Consider the following 18,600-nt stretch of genomic DNA (forward strand, 5'->3'; position numbering starts at 1 on the left):
CAGAGCCTATCTGCACGATATCTGCACCCTCTGTCATCAGCATCACACATCAGCAGCTCCCCAGCACGGACACCAGCATTCTTCAAATATTTTATCACATATTGATAACGTCAAACAATATTTGCTCCTTCAGGGCGGTGACAACCTCCCACCTTTGGTTTGGGGTCTCCGTGGACCTTGCAGGAGAAGGTGACTGGCATTCCCTCAAAGACTTTGTAGTGTTTGAGCTTCTGGTCGAAGGAAGGCGCCACCCCCTGGCCGGCAGAGTCTTCGTCGTGCTGAACATCGTCGTCTGACTCCTCCACTGGGGAACGCTCCAGACGGAACTCAATCTCACTGATGAGGCGCTGCTCAAAGCTGGAGACTTTGTACTCCTACATGAGAAGAGGGGAGAAGGTTTAGAGAAACATTCCTCTAAGTTTGTACAAATACGACCGACTGAAGCAGATCTGAAGCGTGCAGAAAGCTGCCAATAAACCCTGAGTGCCCTTCACTCGATCTTTTACGCACACATTAACCTGTCTTCATTGTCACCCAAACTACCAACTTTCTCCCAATTTCCAGATTTTCTCTGCCCATATGAGCCACCCCTCCTTCCCTCCATCAATCTCTCGTTGCTGCGGCCCCGCTGAGGCACAGAGAACATCTGTGGAGCATCGTGGTCTGATGACACATCACACAGATAATGACAGGCCTCGGGCACAGCTGCGCAACCAGCATTTATCCTGCTAAACTCACTCTGCCGCACGTCAGCGATCACAGAAGAGGCTCATGTAGATCTACAGAGGGATTATCCTGTTATAGCGCCCGAGCAGCTGCAGGAGTGAGACTCTTTAAAAACCATACAAAGTAAAGTTCACGTCGTCTTCTTTTCTTTCTGCTGCTTTAATCTTTGATGCAGAGTGACATGGCACGATGAAAACAAAGACAGAAAAAAGTGAATCCATGCTTGTGTTGCATTCAAGCTTGAATGTTTGAGCCCATCAAACTAATCTGACTCCTTCAAAAACAACAGTAAACGGTGCAGAAGTTTAGCACATGCTCTGTTAGTGTCCCGTTTACCTGACACACCTGCCTGTGAACAGACCACACAGTGAACCCGTAGGATAATGCCTTTTGTTCCCTTATCAGCTGATTCCCAGGCCTAACCCTGGAGCTTGTGTGCAAACTAAAGCAAAGTGGTGTTTTCAAGAGAGTGAGACAAAGAAACAGAGTTTTAAAAAACCTTTTGAGGGAAAGATTCTCTTGCAGGTGACCTGTACGCCTGTTGAGAGAAAAATGGGTTTGATTGTGTGTTAAAGGAGGCTTTATCCTTGTTCCTAAATGTCCCAGTTTGTACTCAGATTTGCTCTTCTTGTGCTGATTGAGAGACTTTAAAGGCTTGTTACATGAAAAAATCTAATGATCTGATTCTGGGTTGAAGGAAATCTGTTCAAGACAAAATATCTGAGTGCAAGAACAAGAGTTTGAGCACAGGTCGAACAAATCTGAGCATCAGAAGGAGCTTTCTCAGCATGAGGACAGGGGTTTGAGGAAAACTCTAAACACAAAGAGAAAAATAACCCATAATGCATTGCTGTCACTGTGCATCAGTGAGTTGATCATATTTGTTCTCAGTATGTTGTGTGATTCAGTGGGTGTTTAATCTCACATGCTCTCAAAACAACGTCTCACCAAAAATGCAACAACACACAAATGATGTCTGATGAACATGTGGCATGAGATGGGATGTACTCTGTCATGCAGTGCCTTGACCAATCATATCACCCTCATGCATACAGCTGACATCACACCGAGGTGGCACGGTGCTCATTTGACTTCATGTGAGAGTTTGAAAACAACTTGTGATGTTCACTGTGACTTGAGTTTTACAAGTTTGTGTTCCCTGTTTGTTTCATGTCTGTGTGTCTCCATCCATCTGCTCTTACCATGTGTTCAGAGTTGTTAGCACTTAATGATAAAACTAAACCTGGAGCTTGAGAAGGATGAATGTTGTCATTATGCAAAAATTTGACATATTAATGTATTTACACCTACACGGATCCTCCTTAAGATAAATAGTTTGTGATTCTGAACCATGTAGTAAAAACAGGCTATCATCATCACTATGTCACACATATTGATAAGTGTCAATAAAACTCAACATGACAGAAATATTTACAACATTTTATCTTTAATCTGACACTGCTCACCTAATATATCCACATTAATCTGTCTTCTTTGGAGCTAAAATTCAATTTAAGTAGGGATGCATGGATATGAAAATTTTGACCAATGCTGATATCTGATATCAATATTGCTGTTATGGCTGATAACCAATATTAACTGATATTTACCGATATTTACCGATATTTACTGATATTTACCGATATTTACAGATACCGATATTGGTTTAAAAATCAGAGTGGCGTGCTGGAGAAAAGACGACCATGGAGAGGATCAAAGGATGGAGTGCCCGAGATGAATGCGATCAAAAAAGTATGTCTGTTTTTTGGATCAAAAATAGAAAAAAAGACATAAAAGAAGAGAGTTCACTCTTCTTAGGTAGCTTTAGTGTTTACGAAGTCATAGAAAACACAATTTTTTGGGTCTTGAAAGATCAAATATGCTCTGAAAATGGCTGGCAGCTAATGAGTATATGATATCGGCTGATACTGATATGTTCAAAAAATGACCAACATCAGCCGATATCAATATTGAAACCGATATATCATGCATCCCTAAAATCAAGCCTTATTTTTTTCACTTCAAAAAAGTGAACCTTTGGTTCTGCTCGAGGTTTCTGTTTGTTCAAGGGAAGTTTTTTTTCTTGAGTTTGTAACTATAAATGCTGCAGAAGTCTACATTGGTGGGTAAAGACGAGATCAGACTCCTTATCTTATCTTGATGTTGGGTTTTGTTAACAATATAAAATGTAGATCTGCTGATCTCAAGCATCTCTGGATCACGTTTGTTGTGATTTGTTGCTGTTTAAAGACTGATTGAAAACTGGAAGATTTTATCATAAAATTTCCGATGATATAGCTTAAATATATTCTCCCTCCTGATGAGGGTTAAACAATGAAAACTTCTGCACAAATTAAATAAAAAAACAGTTTATCATCTCTAAATGATCAACAAACACTGCTTTAAGTAGCTTTTCTTTCTTTATCACTTTCACCGTCCTCTCTTGTGGCTCAGATTGGGACAAATCGGCTCCACAAGCCCTCAGATGTTGTTCCTCCCCAGCATGTCTGCTGCATAAACAGAGCTTTTTATGGAGGCCTCTGGAGGACTGAGCTGTGTTTATACCCTGCTTTCATAACTTGATGTTCCACAGTGTTTACAGGGGCTGAGGGTGGGGATGTGCTCTGATTAAACAGCACATAAAGAAACGCCAGAAGTCATGAGACAGGAATGACAGCAGCTGAGTATCAGTGAACACAACAGAAAGGTGCCTATAGGTGTTGTTTACATGCACTGAGTGATTTATGCGAGGACATGAGCTGGTGTGTGTGTGTGTGTGAGTGTGTGATATCTCCTCAGGTGTGTGGATCCTGATAAAGAGCCAGCGTACCTGTGTGACCGGCTCCTCCTCAGGCTCCTGTGTGTTTAAGACTGTGGCAGCGTTGTCAGCACCCAGCAGTCTGCGAGCCATCTTCTCCTCATAGGTTAACCTCTGGAAGCAGGGATTAATGGGGTCAGCCACGGTTAGTGTGTGAGTTTGCAAAAAACACACATTTATACACACACCATCAGCGAAATTCTGTGTCTAAGCTGTGTGTGTTAAAATGATTTCCTTATTCAGGGAGTAAACATCATGTCTGTATTCAAGCGGGCACTGCACAAAAGCTGGTTTAATGACACTTTTATGGAAAGTTAAACTGTTTCATGAGAAGTTTTATGACTTGTTATGTCAATCCAAAAAACACTCACTCTGGTTTCAGTAACTGAAACACCAAGCGCACATACACACCTGTTGACCATTGCTCATGCGCTCATCTTTAAAGCGCAACTTTCTCTCCAAATCCTGGATGACTGCGTCCTTGGATCCCTGGATGTCGTGGTCGGAGACGGCGCGAGGGGTCCTGGTGCCTGTGGGCTTCTTGGGGAACGCTTTGCTGATGGGGGAGGAAAACAGAAACATTTGTCAGCATTAAAGTGTCTTCTCTGTGACGTAAACATGCTATCTCAGCTACTCTCTGCCCCCCTAATATCCTGCCTTATCTCGACATGTCCAGCTATAGCATTCCACTACGCATCTTATCTCTCACAACCGCAGCAGGAATGCCAGGGTGAGAGGGAGAGCCCATGAAGGGCTAGTGAAAATTTACTGGCAGAGAGTTGAGGGTGGAATGTCCTTTGTGGAGAGAAAAGAGTCAGTTTCTCCCTCTGAGGACAGCCATCAGAGGAGGATTATCTGCACAACAAGAGAATTTATCGGCTGAGCAGCGGGATGAGAAACTGAGTTGAATTCTGACAGCGTACCTTTGTCCATGGTGTATCTAAACTAAGATAATAAAACTTGATTTGACCTCACATACCTTTCACACATAGGTCGATGTGTATATCTTGGTACCATATGCATGCTAGAGCTCCAGCACCTTGACAACACTTGTGTCTGAGTGTGAGGTTTTGTGTGTGTGTTTAAAGGTGCTCCTTTTCCTCTAAACATGCTGTATAAAAATGTAAACATGTCATTTTCCATAGACTTCCTGCCTGCAGCTGGCAGCAGGTTTATCTGACACAGAGTCCAGCGTGTAACCGTAGAACTCATAAAACTTATGTAACCTGCACAGGGATACTCACACAGTCCCGTTCCCTTTAGGGAGGCCCAGCGCGTTGAGTATAGGACTGCCAGGTGAGGAGGGCGTGGAGGGTAGCACTGAGGACAGAAAGCTGGAGGCAGGAGATGGAGGGACAGAGGAGAAGGGCGAGGACATATCTGAATGTGCTGGGGACATGGAGACAGGGAGTGGAGGAGGGGGTGGAGGGGGAGGGAAGTCCTGGGCAGGGCCTGATGGAGAGGACAGGCTGCTGGAGCTGAGGAAAGGTGGAGGTGGAGGCGGGAAGGATGGAGAGCTTGGAGACTCAACGCTGCCAGCTTTTGTGAACGGCGGTATGACGACCCTGCTGAAAGGCTTGTGTGAGGAGGGAGGAGACAGGGGGGAGGACAGGCTGGACCCAGAGGAGCCTGAGGACTGGGTGATGTAGCCCGCTCCGCTACTGGGGCTCTGGGCAGCGATGAACTGCTTGGGCCGGGCGTAGTTGAAGGTGCTGGCCTGCATGGTGGCGCTGCTTTCCAGCTCCTGGAAGGAGGGAGGAGGGGGGAGAGGTGGAGACGGGGGAGCAGGTGGGAGCTCTTCCTGAGGAGGTTGCTGAGGTGGAGGCGGGACTTCCTGGTTTTGCTGTTCTTGTTGCTGCCAGTTGGCTGCTTCCTGCTGCTCCAAGAGAATCTGTTCCTGCAGCAGCTTGAGCTGGGAGGCGTTTCTGTGGAGCAGAGGGGCGAGGATCAGAAACTGAACTTTTCTTCAGGAACTTTCTCTCTTCACGAGGGAACAAAGTAATAAAGTTATAAAAATGTTACAAAATCATGCAGCTGTTTCCAATCCAATGCATGAAACCTTGGCTTGTTTTTGTCCAGCTACAGTCAGAACACAAAGGCTGAAGGCTTTCGCTCAGCAGAAAGGACGGAGAGATGGAGCCTCAACCAGAATGTTTGGGTGCTTATGAAGATAGTCATTATCAAAGACCCAAAGCATGATTTAAGATAATATATTTTTTTCAAATGTCAAATTACAGCTGAGGTTACCTATTACAGATCACATACAGAGCAGCTCTGCAGCTGAGACTTGTAAAACAGGCTGGTCACATCGCTCTGTCTCCCTCATACTGTTAACAGGACCTTCTTAGAGACACCCACACCACAGAGATTACTCTTCTTTGGTTCATCTTTTAATCTGAATAAAAACACCACTTTTATTATGAACTCAAACAAGCAAATGAGACAGAAACTTTTTTTTACCTGAGCAAACAGTCAATAAAGACGTTGCCTTTTTCTGGTCGAGTTTTGAACCATTTAAAGCCTCTGGGAAGAGATTTTGGTTTACAGTGGTTTTAGCACCCCCCTGAGGAGTCTTCAGTTGTCATGTAATAGAATACAACCACCACTAATGCCTATTTAAGACATATATAAAGCAAACAAGATTATTAATATTTAAAGGGTGAGTATTTCTATTCTATTTTTTTTTATGTCAGACCTCACTAGTAGAGGCTAGGCCTTAGGTGATTAACTGAAGCCTGCTAAAACAAACTTTTGCTCATGGTCCGCACAGATGAGAGAGACATGTTGCTGTTTAAAAAGTGCAGAATTAAACTGATCATTAAGAGATGCTAACTAGGGGTGCACCAATATAAAAATTTTGGCCGATACTAATATTGGATATCAATATTGTTGTCATGGATGACATTTAATGATATCGATATTAGTAAAAAAACAAACAAACAAACAAAAAATCAATCTGAGATGATGTGTTGAGGTAGTTCAGAGAGAAAGAGTGGTATAATCATGAGAAAAGATGACCATAGAGAGGATCAAGGGGTGGAGCACCCAGGATGAACGTGATCAGAAAAAGTACTTTTTATCTGTTTTTTGGATTAAGAACAGGAAGAGACATAAAAGAAGAGAGTCCACATCTCTTCTTAGGTAGTTTTGGTGTTTACACAGTCATAGAGAGCAAGACTATTTTTGTCTTGAAAGATTGTTTAAGTTGCTCTGAAAATGGCCCGCAGCTAATGAATAAATATCGGCCGATACCAATGACATATCGGCCGTTACCGATATGTGAAAAAATGACCAACATGCTAACTACAACATACATATAAGGGGAACACCCCCCCAGCAAAAAAATACAATGTCCACAGGGGGCACTAAAATCAACACAAACTTAAAGCATCCTCACAGAAGCTTTAAGTTGTGGTTTTTAACCTAAACGCTCACATTAAATTGATGAAAAGTCAAAAGTATCACCCATCAAGAATCTTTTCTGTGATAAAGTAAAATATGAAATGAAGTTTATGCTGAGTGCTGTCTGACACCTGCCCAGTCTGATTCATAACCAGCTAAAATAATCTGGCAGCTTTAACTTTATTTTGCAACTGGTGGACTCACTCCCTGTTAGTCATTAAAAAGAAAGGAAGTTTAGTGCCTTGCATCGCTTCACTTCTACGCAAGAGCCTGCATCCACACCTTCAACACAGTCTGCGGTCCAGGAAGCATTCAGGAGGAATAAAATATGAAATGAACTTTAGCAGAACAGGGTCAAGAGTGTGATGACAGTTTTCTCTCTGGTCTGAAAGTTAGAGCTTGTGTTGAGTTGACAAACTGTGTGTGTGTGTGTGTGTCCCTCCCTCTTTCTGTGTGTGTGTGTGTGTGTGTATTCTGGGAAGGAAACCACAGCAGCAGCAGCAGCACACACTGATAGGTTATCAGGCTGGAGGCTCTAACAAAGACCTGTTTAACAGTCGGCCTGTTGATAATACATCCAGTATGGTGGAGGACTCAGGAGAGGAGACGCTGTGTGTCACAGTGTAAAGGTCTGTAACAGTGAGCAGTTCAGAGGAGGTCACAGATGATGTTTTTCTATCGGAGTTCGAGGTGTGGCCCTGAACGGCTCTGTGATGAAAGAAAAACAGCATTTGTAAAGTGGTGGTGTCACTGAGCCGAGGATGAAGCTCTGTGTTTTCCCACAGAGGTGCGGTTATCCTTTCTCTCCCCCACAGATCGGCTGATTCACGGTCATGTCACGTCATTGTGGGAGAGAGGAGGGTTGGAAGTTTGTAAAGTCATCAACATTATGATTTTATTTTCTTTAAAACATGACTGAACAATCTCTGAGAGCAGCAGGAGGGTTTCAAAGAGGAATCTCACTTCCCCTCACTGTTTGAGGATCTCCTTGTGAACCAGAAGGAGGAAAAGAGTCTTTGTGAAAAGTTATTAACCCTCAGAGTCCACCGCTATGTGCATGTGAGACTGATGAGCCTGCTCTGAATATATTGGACATCCCAGTGCTGCATGTTGTCAGGAGTCCACCAGGACCAGTTCTCGTGCCCAAATCTTTTCCAGATGTTGAACAATCAGTGGAGTCCGTTGACTATTTTTCATCTGTGAGAAAGCAGAGACCCCTTCTCCTCCCCCTCCTCTTCATCCCCTGTACATATTTCACAAACACCAGTGAGGACTTTACAAAACTGACAGTTGTAGCAAAGTGTAACAAATCCAGCTCACAACCCAACAGCAACATGACTGATTACTCCGTCGTACCCAGTTATTTTGGTCGAATGCTCGTCTCCTGGGGGCTGCACATGCCCGAATAAATAGCTGTTAATTCAAAAACAGTCCATTGCGATCATTCCAGCCTGTCCCAACCAGGTTTTCTCCCCTCAAACCGCAAGAGCACACAATTGATTCAACGTGTGTCCTCCCCTTTGTATACATTTTTTCCTTACATTCTCCAAACGTCTCCTGTTCAGGCCTCTCCACCAAAAGAGTGCTTTTACAGGAATAGTTTGGCAGCTCATGAGGCGCACAGCGCTCTGCTTCCTTTTTTGGCTGTGTTCTGGGAGCGTCGGGGAGAAGCACCCTGCCCGTCTGCTCCAGCAGAGAGGAAACACTCTTAATTTCCTCAGAGCCTCATCTCCCTCAACCCGACGTACGGCTTTACTGCCTGAGCATGAAAGACCTCAGAGACCTCTGGGTTTCTGACACAAGAGATCAGAGTGAGAAAAACAGCTCTGTTTGATACTGGACCTATGGGTTTGGCAGAGGTATATGTATGTAGACCTGGAGCGGGAGGCAGAGTGGATGCTAGGCCACTGTAACTTTGATCACTTCTTTCCCATAAAAGGAACTTCCTGCATAGAGAAACGACATCTCTTTATCATAGCTGCTGTCATGTGACCTGCTGCTTTGCGGACTTCAGCTGATTAATAGCAAAACATCAAGCCTTTATCAGCCATTGTGCTGTAAAATGGACTGAAACTCACAGCATGAGGAACATCCAGACCTCAGGCTGCTTTTAAAGGAACTAAGCCGGTTAGGGTTTGCATTTTTACTCCTGTCTGAGGACAGTGTTATCTGGCACAGGAAAGTGACTTCTCAGTCGTTTCTGAGAAGTAAACACAAAGACACTCGTGCCAAAACAAGATTGTTTAAATGGAAAACATCTGCACCTCAAAGTTCCTGTGCTTTGGTAAAGTAAACCCTCATGAGGAGGATCTTTTAAAGGGAGAAAAAATGTCCTAGAACTGCAGAAAATACCTGCAGAAAAACTCTACTGAGTTAATCAAGTAGAGTTCATGTCAAGCGCAAAAACTAGACATGCACTGATCGATCAGTCGGCCAATCAATCGGTGCCGATTTTTTTGATTTTGGAGGATTGGAGATCGGCCCATCCTTACATATGAAACTGATCTTATATTCCTCCTGGAAGGTTTGGGACCTAAAACTCAGGACACTTTCTTGGTCGTTTAAATTAAAAGATAAAGATTTTATTGTTTCACAGGTATTGTTCAATGATTTTAAATAAAATAAGATTGGAACACTGAAGGTATATGCTGTAGGTATATGCGGCAGGACAGGCTTTTTGAAGATCGGTTGATCTGTGAGCAGCCAGAAAAATGTGATCGGTTCATCCCAACAAAAACTTAACAATAATGAATTTTGTGGTGGTCAGGTAGGAATTTAAACTACGTATGGGACCTAAAACTTGTCAGGAACTAGTTCAGGAACTTGTTTACTGACGTACAGTGTGATGTTAATGTTAATTTTCTTGTCCATTCACACACAAAAATATTCATTTTGCAACCATCAAAGTCGTCCCCTGCTGGCTGTAAGAAGAAATTCAGAATGAAGTCGCTTCAGTTTCACTCCCAAAAGCAAGTGGACACAACATCTTATACTTAGTGTGTGATCACAACATACAAGTTCACAACCAAGCTCTCCATCAGTGTTAAAAAGCTCTCTCAGTCTCTAAACCCGAGCTCACAGATTGAAAGTTTTGCCCACTTCAAACATTTGTCAGTGCATAAAAAGACCAGCTTTTATAATCTGCAGCTGCATGAATACTTTTATGACCCACTCATGGATTTACATCAAGCATAGATCTGGATCCTTCCAGACTCTGTGAACCCTGCAGCCTCAGGCTCTGATCGTCCAGACCACAAAGAGCAGGACAAAACCGCTGTATACGCACGCTGTGTCCAACCCTTTTATCCCAGCTGTGTCCTGCTTAAACCTGACCCACACTCTGGGTAAACCAACAGCTCCAAACGGCCTGAGAAGCAGAGCGGAGCTCCTTCGCTCCCTCTGATTCTCCGTCTCTGTGGCTGAGCCCGGCTGAGCGAGGAGGGAAGTGTTCTCTGTCACCATGTCAACCGCTCCGTGTTTTGCTGCTCTGGTCTGAGCCAACTGGCCCACAGAGCGCTGAGAAAAAACTCTCCATCTCCACTGTCTATCATTCTGCAACACAGCACTGCTCTTATTTCTTTCTCCCTCATTGCCTCTCCTTTTTTACCCCTAATTCTGGTGGTATAAAAAGCCTCAGCAGTAATCTCTTCCCATTTTCGTCCTTCAGAAAATACTTTCCTTGGGCTGGATCCTGTCTGTAATTTTTTTCTAAAAAGGAAGAAGTGTTGAAAAGGCAGAGAAGGATCCTGAGTAACTTTGTCTCCAGTTTCTACATGGAGAAGCTCATTTAACAGATCCAGGAACAGTTCAATCAGTCAGCTTCACCCTGCAGGACGCCGTGAGTCTCCACCAGCAGCATCTTGCTTCAATAAATGCAGACCTCACATCTTAAATAGCCGTGTTTACTCGCTGCAGCTTGTTTGTGCTTCCTGAACAATAATAACCCAGGCTGCGTGAGAAACTCATCCTCTGTTCCACCGAGCAAGCTGTGAGCCATCCACAGGTTTGTCTGCCGTCAGCTCTGCAGCTGCAGGAAGGGATGGAGCCGCTTTATGAGAGCCGGCCAGCTGATGACAGGAAGCGTGCGAGCAGGAGAACAGGAAGTATTTGAGTGTACATAGCCAGTAATGAGGGCTTTCCTTCTGTAAACAACATCATGGGGGGGACTAAAGACGTGCTTGTTCTCTGCAGAGCTCTGAAGGTGTTTATAAACAGAGAGAGTTTCAACGTCTTCCAGGCAGCGCGGGACAGGAACCAGAGCGGGCTTTGGTGGGTGTTCTCTCTGCTTTCAGGCTGAAGGTTCACAGTGTGTTTGCATTACACCTCTGTTGATTTGTTTCTGCAATCACCTGAAGCCTGGTAACAGCCTGACCTCGGTATTGGTAAATGATTGATAACCAAATGGAGCTGAGCTATCACACCTGGAATACAAACACAGCCTCAGAAAGCCTCTCTGACGTCATTAAAACTGAGCTCTACTCGTCCTCTGGAAGATTCATTCACTAAATCATCAAAAGGGTTACACACCTTCTTGTCACACACAGCGAGCTGCATGTTTTCGTTCAGCACCTGGTTCACTGCATTTCCTCACCTGGTTGCATCATCACAACAGTGCGTCACCGTCAACCTGTCGAATGCCCTCGAGCAGGAACGGCAGCAGCGTGAGAGTGACGGAGCCGCTGTCTGAGTGACTCCAGCACTGAGTAATACTTGATCTACGCTAGGTCTGATCAATGTGAAGAAATGTTTTTGTGTCATCTCAGTTGGACGTGTATCATGATGACACAGTGACGCAGGATAATGAGGATTTCTTCACACCAGATGTGTGTGAAGTCTGAGCGATATGGGGGTTTGGAGACAGACACCAACTTTTTAAAAAGTCACACATTGTCGACAAATTATGAAGCTAAAGTAAATCAAAACAAAAATAAACTCTTTCTGAGGGGATTTTGCAAGAACAGGAGTAGGTTAGGTGCTCATTTTTGTACAAATAACTTTATAAAAGATGTTAGGAAGTTGTCAGGTGTTAGAACTATGGTGCCATGTAAATTGCAGATGAAACCATAGACTATAAAAAAAATTGGACGTCTTGCTTGCTCGGCTCAAAAGTGAGGTCTCCACAAAAAATGCTCCCCCTGGTGGCTCGCTGCAGTATAGGTTAAAAAATCCGGCTTTCTAGCCATTCCAGATGGGCTGTAGTCAAACTTTAAAAAATGAATACTCCTCATAGAAATGTTTCTCACATTTGATTGTTGTGGTTATTTGAAGATATCATTTGGCCTTCTTGTATTTAAGTCCTCCGTTTTCTGAAAAGTTTCATTTTCATTTGTGATACGAGGTTAAAAACAAAGCTTTATGTAACGTTTAATGATGATTGACAGCTGCCATTCTTGTGTATTTTTTTCGGGGATTTTAAAATATGTTGGGAGGTCGAGTCAAGAAGTGATTAGACTCTCAAAAGAAAAAAATAATTATTATTTTTGTCACCCAGCTCCACTTAGATTCTCCCAGAATCCCTCACAGTCTCTACTGCGTGGACTCTGGCTGCAATTGCTGCCAATGGCTGCGCCTGTGACGGGTGTATTTTGGCTTCAAAACCGTACAATGATAAATGGCAGAGCCACGCTGACCACTCTATATACAGTCTATGGATGAAACTTATAGCCCTTTTCCACTAGCACTCCTTGGCCCTACTCAATTTGTAGCGTATTTCCACTGGCCTTGTTCCTCCTAGAACAAGCTAGTTTTAGTACCTACTCCACTCTGGTTCGAAGGGAGCTGAGTCGATACTAAAAGATGACGTCACTGACTGCCGTTTACTGATTGGTCAGACAATGTCTTCATCAATGAGTCATGAGCGCAACGCCCAAAACAAGACGGAGAATAAGAGGACGAGAGCCACCCGCCATTTTTAAACAACAACTGCAAGAATGGTGTCCCGTCAAGTTCAGTTTCATTCAGTTTGTGATAAAAAGCAACAAATAAAGCAGCTAGTATACTATTGCCTCCAAGTCCTCCATTGTTTGCGATTGTTGTGTCGCGCTCAAAATGACATGGATGCAGTGTCGCTCAGCTGTTTTATAGCGACCACGCCCCCCAGTGGTCGAAGAACTGGGCTAGTGGAAAACCATTACAACACGAGTAGAGTAGCGCCTGACTCTACTCGTGTAAAGGGCCATTGGTGCTGAAAACCTTGGACTTTGCAAGACAAAGGGCATACTGAAAGTTTATCCAGGCCGTCATTAATTCATATGCTTTGAGAAAAAATAGTTCTAACTGAGGTGCATGTGGATAAAACATATCTGCTTATATTAAAAAAGCATCGCTGGCTCATGATATCAGCTAAACATGGGCTTTAACTTCAAAGTCTCAAAGAGAAGTTGATCAAAAACTATAAAATCCTACATGGAGGAGCCAAAATGTAACATCCTTAAGCTCTGAGTCTCTGTTTGTCTCACACTCTTCACTCTCCGACTCCCCCCTCCTCCTCACGTCTGCCTTCAACAAGTAAAGGAGCCCCAAGTTTCAGTACAACAGGCTGGTTGACCCACTAAAGTAAAGCTGCTGATGCTCACACATTATCCAATATGTTACACTCCTGAAAAGTGGTTTAATCCTCCGTCTGCACCTCCACCATCAGCTGTCCTCAGCCTTTGTTCCTCTGCTGTCCTAAACTCATTTTCTACCTCTCTGGGTCCCCCAGCCCCCTTTACCCCCGATCCCCCCGTTCCCCTCGTTCTCTAATTGCACACACACCACATAAAACAGAACCAGACTGTTTTCCTTTCCCCCCTCGCTTTAAAACAGAGCGTTTTTCTTATTCCAGCCACACCAACAGCTCACGGCTGCCCTACTTTCTTTCTCTTTCTTTTATTTCCCCGCTCTGCTCTGGATCAGGGGCTCGTATTTCATATCCAAGTGTAGGTGAAGAGGGCTCTCTTCAATCAGCGAGGCCTCCTTTTCTCTGTCTACCTCCATCAATCCCTCCCTCTTATCCCCACTCCTCCTCTGCTTTGCTTTCTCTCCCAGCCAGGGTAAGACAAGGAGTGTTTTTTCGTCTTTCTCTAAAGCAAGAATGCTGCAGACATTCTTCCCTGGATTGGAGTGGGAAAGACATTGCCATCAAATGGGATTAGCAGCAGGAGAGAAGGGAGAGGAGGAGGAGGAAGGGGACGGAAGAGGGGAGCAGTGAGCAGAGGATGGCTCAGAAGGAATCGAGTCAGAGAAGGAGTAAGAGCTGAGTAAGACACAAGCTTTCAAACTTACAGACTCTATTGTGATAACTAATCCGTCTGACTCCACCGGGAGCTCTGCAAACAAACCAAACCTCCACGCAAAAACAGAGGAACCACCTTACAGCGCCTCACAGAGATGCTGCTCCTCTTCTTCTCCTTCTTCTTTCTCCCCACAGTCTGAACTCACTACCTTTCCTGAGCCTCTTGCAAATGAATGGGTGCCACACTCAAACCACACACCCTCTCCGAAAACATGTGATTTAAACATTAACATACCGAGCTGTAAACCAGGGAAACATGAGCAAAATGGTCCTTATTCTACCTCAGTCATTTGTCTTTTCTGCTCCACTCCCTCATTTAAGTTAAATGACAAAGTGCTCAGCCTCAGTGCTTCAGAGTAAGAAATATCAAAAGAACTGAAAAGGAAACAAAAGTGTGTAAAAGCGTTTGCTTAAAGTTTTAAAAAGTGATTAAGTTTGAATAAGTTCTCAGTCTTAACAGAAGAAAAGTTTTACCTTCAGTGTTGTGGTGTCTTGGTGATATTTCCCTGCAGGAGAGTGAAGCACTGCTGCTTCGTCAGGTATGAGCAGCATATATAGAGCGCTGAGCAGCCAGACAGTGACAGAGGCAGTCGCTCTCACTCTCCCTCTGCATGAGTCAGTCTGTCTGTGAGCCCCTCCCCTTCACAATAAAGGCTCCCGGCCTGTCTGAAACCAACCCCCTTTCAGAATAAAAGCCTGGCCCTGTACTGTTCTGCGGCTGCAGACCGAGGAACTTCCCCCAGGGAGTCAGGAAACAAAAATAAGAACGGCTTACACAGACTCTGTATATCTCATTACTTTGACTTGTCTTTGTGTCCTCTGTTATAGTGACCCCTCAAAGACAGCTCAACTGAAGAGACGGAAAAGAAGACAGATTAAAGAAATTAATCACCTGAACAATTGTCTTGGTCTCAAGTGACACACATATAATTTGTCTATTGTAAGGTAACAGTTAAAGCAACACCCTTCAGGGAAACAAAATCTACACTCAGTGTACACAGATGTGTTATCTTGACAGGTGGCTATAGTCTCCCAGCAAAGGATATGAAACATCATCCTTTGAAACGGTTCAAACTGTAAAGCAGCTACTGAACAATGAAAGCCATGGAGACAGAGATTTAGTGTCACTACATGTCAAACACTACAGGCTGAAAAAGAGAAGGAGACGGTATCCTGGTAGAAGAGTAAAGAAAATGACTGAAAGGTTGCATCAAAGTTTGGATTGTCAGAATTGGAAAACTTCTTTTGTAATACAATTGATGACTTCTGGATCTTGACCATTTTAAAATTGCGATACAGTTTAAAACACTCGCTAAATGATCCCATACGACCACTACACCACACCACTTAACAGTTAAAGTACGATTCCTCGGACAGTCGATCTCACAGAAGCTCACGTGATAAAATGTGACTTCAGGAGATAAACAAACATCGAGGCCAGTCAAGAGCCTTAGCCAACTGTCCTGGCGTGCGTTTTCTGTCATGCAGCAACAAAACAGAGCAAAAAAATCTGGGTAAAAACGCAACAAGCTGCTCTCTAAAATATGGACTAAAATTTTTATTAATGTCCATCTAACCCTGAAACATTAATATTTCTAAATACACCAAGTGTATAAGTATATGAGTAACAACAATTTGATTTGGTTGCACACAGTATGCATTTGTGTTTTGTTTTTGTTTGTTTTTTTCTCCCTCCACTGGAATTCTTCCTCTTCAAAAGACAAGGAAATGCATTTGTCACAGGAAAATGATAATCATAAAAACTATCAAAAAATATACTTGTAAAAGTTAAAAAAATAAACCACAGTTTCTCAGAGCTTGTGAAAAATTGTAATACATTAAAGCCGAGCTCACAATTGGCTCCGGAACGGTTGCAGTCCAGATACGGTGCGGATTTTCCGCAGGCTGCCACTCACATCAGCTTCAGTTAGAGGCTGCGGCTGGTTCCGGTGCCGGGTGTGGAAAGGGCACTCGCGAGAGTAGAAGCTCACTAGGGTTCACGTTCTTGTCTGGACTTGCGCGAGAGCTTTATTCCTCTAATGTTTATTATTTTTAATAACGTTACTTTTTTCTTTTCTTGTATTATCCTTATAATAGTATGGGATGTGTCATATAAAATGGGATGACTTTCCACTTCAAGGATGAGTCTCTTGTCGTCCCTTGTTGTCAAAATGCGACCTCGCGTCACCGGGTGTGATGTAATGTTTACATTTACTACTAGCGCGACTGTGCTGTCAAAGAAGAGTCAAATTACATTTGTTTGTTCACTGATTTTATTAAAAAAAACAACGGATCTTCACACCATCCTGCAATTCACTTCCTGTATAGCTCGTCATATTTCAATCAGCTTGACGCAGACCCTCTCCGGCGTCCGGAAAAGATAGACTTTTTGCAGATTCTTTCCGTTGTGCTGTTCGGCTCCCGCAACCGGACTCGCACCACGCGGGGCTAATGTGAGCCTACAACAGTGATTTTAATGATACGGATTACATGCAGAAGCCGCACCAGACCCGCACCGGATTCAGTGTGAGCCCGGGGTTAGAGTATCAGCAATTTTTTACATTAAGTGTATGTTCACAGCTCTGTGTGCAATCAAACAAAAAGGCACAAGTGACAACAATTTAACTTTCTGCGCAAGCCTTTTCTGTAGGTTTTACATCATGACGTGTGTCTCTTCGCATATACTCACCTCCATGTGGAATGGAGAATAACTGATCAAGATCCCTAAACACTCGCTGTGAATTTCCCTGCACTGGTTTCGACCTTAAATTAACATGTTCTCAGCTTTTTTTCTCCCAGGAATTTCATGTTTCTCCACCAAAATCTGCAGTTTGGTGTCTACAGCTTTTACCTCTCTATTTCGTGTCAGTGGGCGGAGGTAAAGAGGACGCATGTGACAGGCCGATAAACTCCTGACGCCACATACGTGCCCTCTTTCAGCTATTGGATGAAAATTATGCTTTCAGAAAAGAGACTGCCGCACTTTGAAAAGCAAGAGTCGATCAAATGCAAGACATTGTCTCAATTTGTGGGACATTGGAAAAGTTGTTGAAATGCTGTGTAGTCCCGCACAAAGTGGGTCACCTGGTCACTATAATCACAGGAGAAGGGAAATTGGGTTTGAGTTTATGATCTGAGTTACTTGTTTCAAGTCTTCTTAAAAAAAGTTTGATGTTCACTTTGTAAAAAAATGGTCCTTTTAAGAGTCAGGTAAACCATAAGTTAGGGTATGTTTGGAAGACTTGTATGATTATGCACATTAGAAACCAGACAGGGTGAGCACAACCTTGATGTATAGCAGGGGCTCTTTTGTGATGTCTACTTTACATTGTCCAGTTTATTACCCAGCTACCAACTGAAGATTTAAACATTGCTTTCCCGCTTCCATGTCAATGAATTCATGAGGTTTGACCTGGTGAACGAGACTCCTACAAGAACATTTCTGTCCATGTTCTGCTCTCCTTCTTCTCAAAAGCTTTGTCTTTGACTCACCTTTAAACAGAGATGAGTCATAAGTCTCAGCTTTGATCATTGTTGCTGTTATCTCTACCTGTAATGGTTGAAGTGACTTTGTACAGATCAGCACATTGGAGATGCTCTCACCAGCTTTGTGCCTGTGTCTGGATTGCAGGACAGGATTTTGCTCCTCTTTTTTCCACCACAGATGTTTGGGGTCCGGTAGCTCCTCAGGCTGCTCTAACATCTGTGCCAACCACTAACTGTCATTATTTCCTATCTCTGAGACACTAACTTTTTTACCACGGTGTCAACAAGCAGAGGGGGGATGTCACGGACTACTTTCCAAGGATCAATTTGCTTTATTTTGTAATCAGGTTGTCCTTCGCGTCACTTCAGCTGTTAAGGGTTACTTTCATAAGAGGAGTTTTGACCAATCAGAGTCAAGTATATCTCGCACAGCAGGGTAATAGAAATTAAGAACAGCGTGTTTGGAGCTTGTTTACGACTCATCAAATGTAACATTCCTCTCAGCAGACAAACGTCACCTTTCCAAAACCCAAATTCCAGACTGCGATTTCACACTGTGCTCCACAAACCAGTCGGGGACATCAGCACAGCGCATGATGCAAACACACACTCCTCACAACCACAAAGATCTGGTTTCATTCACTGAATTATGCACACAAATATTCAGTTTCTCAATAAAAGAATTTTTGTGGGATGAAGCAAAAACCTTCATCATTTCTATTTTTGTGTGTAATGTCTCTATTTTTAGAGTTCTTTGGTGCGTGTTTCCTGGCGGCTGGTGAGTCAGTGTGTTGATGGACAGTGGGAGGCCAGGGATAAGGTTCAGGGAGGTGTTGTGTGTGTGTGGAGTTGTAAGGCTGCATGTAACATGTCTGAATGAGGGGAAACAGAC

General features: G+C 43.6%; 1 protein-coding gene across 2 annotated transcripts in view; it reads right to left on the reverse strand.

The window, feature by feature from the left end:
* Positions 1–18,600, reverse strand: part of palld (palladin, cytoskeletal associated protein) — a 93,027-nt gene that overhangs the window by 9,745 nt on the left and 64,682 nt on the right. Inside the window, exons 12-16 of one of the 2 annotated variants that reach the window (XM_074667626.1) lie at positions 4,789–5,469; positions 3,956–4,100; positions 3,557–3,658; positions 1,226–1,264; positions 153–374 (exon numbers count right to left, since the gene is read on the reverse strand). In XM_074667626.1, the coding sequence (XP_074523727.1) occupies positions 153–374; positions 1,226–1,264; positions 3,557–3,658; positions 3,956–4,100; positions 4,789–5,469 (1,189 nt within the window). The remainder of the gene's footprint in view (positions 1–152; positions 375–1,225; positions 1,265–3,556; positions 3,659–3,955; positions 4,101–4,788; positions 5,470–18,600) is intronic. The other variant, XM_074667627.1, reaches the window with a different exon arrangement.

This window comes from Halichoeres trimaculatus, unplaced genomic scaffold (assembly GCF_033239565.1).
Source record: "Halichoeres trimaculatus isolate MK-OKI-2021-1 unplaced genomic scaffold, fHalTri1.1 fHalTri1_scaffold_4, whole genome shotgun sequence".
Classification (NCBI taxonomy): Eukaryota; Metazoa; Chordata; class Actinopteri; order Labriformes; family Labridae; genus Halichoeres; species Halichoeres trimaculatus.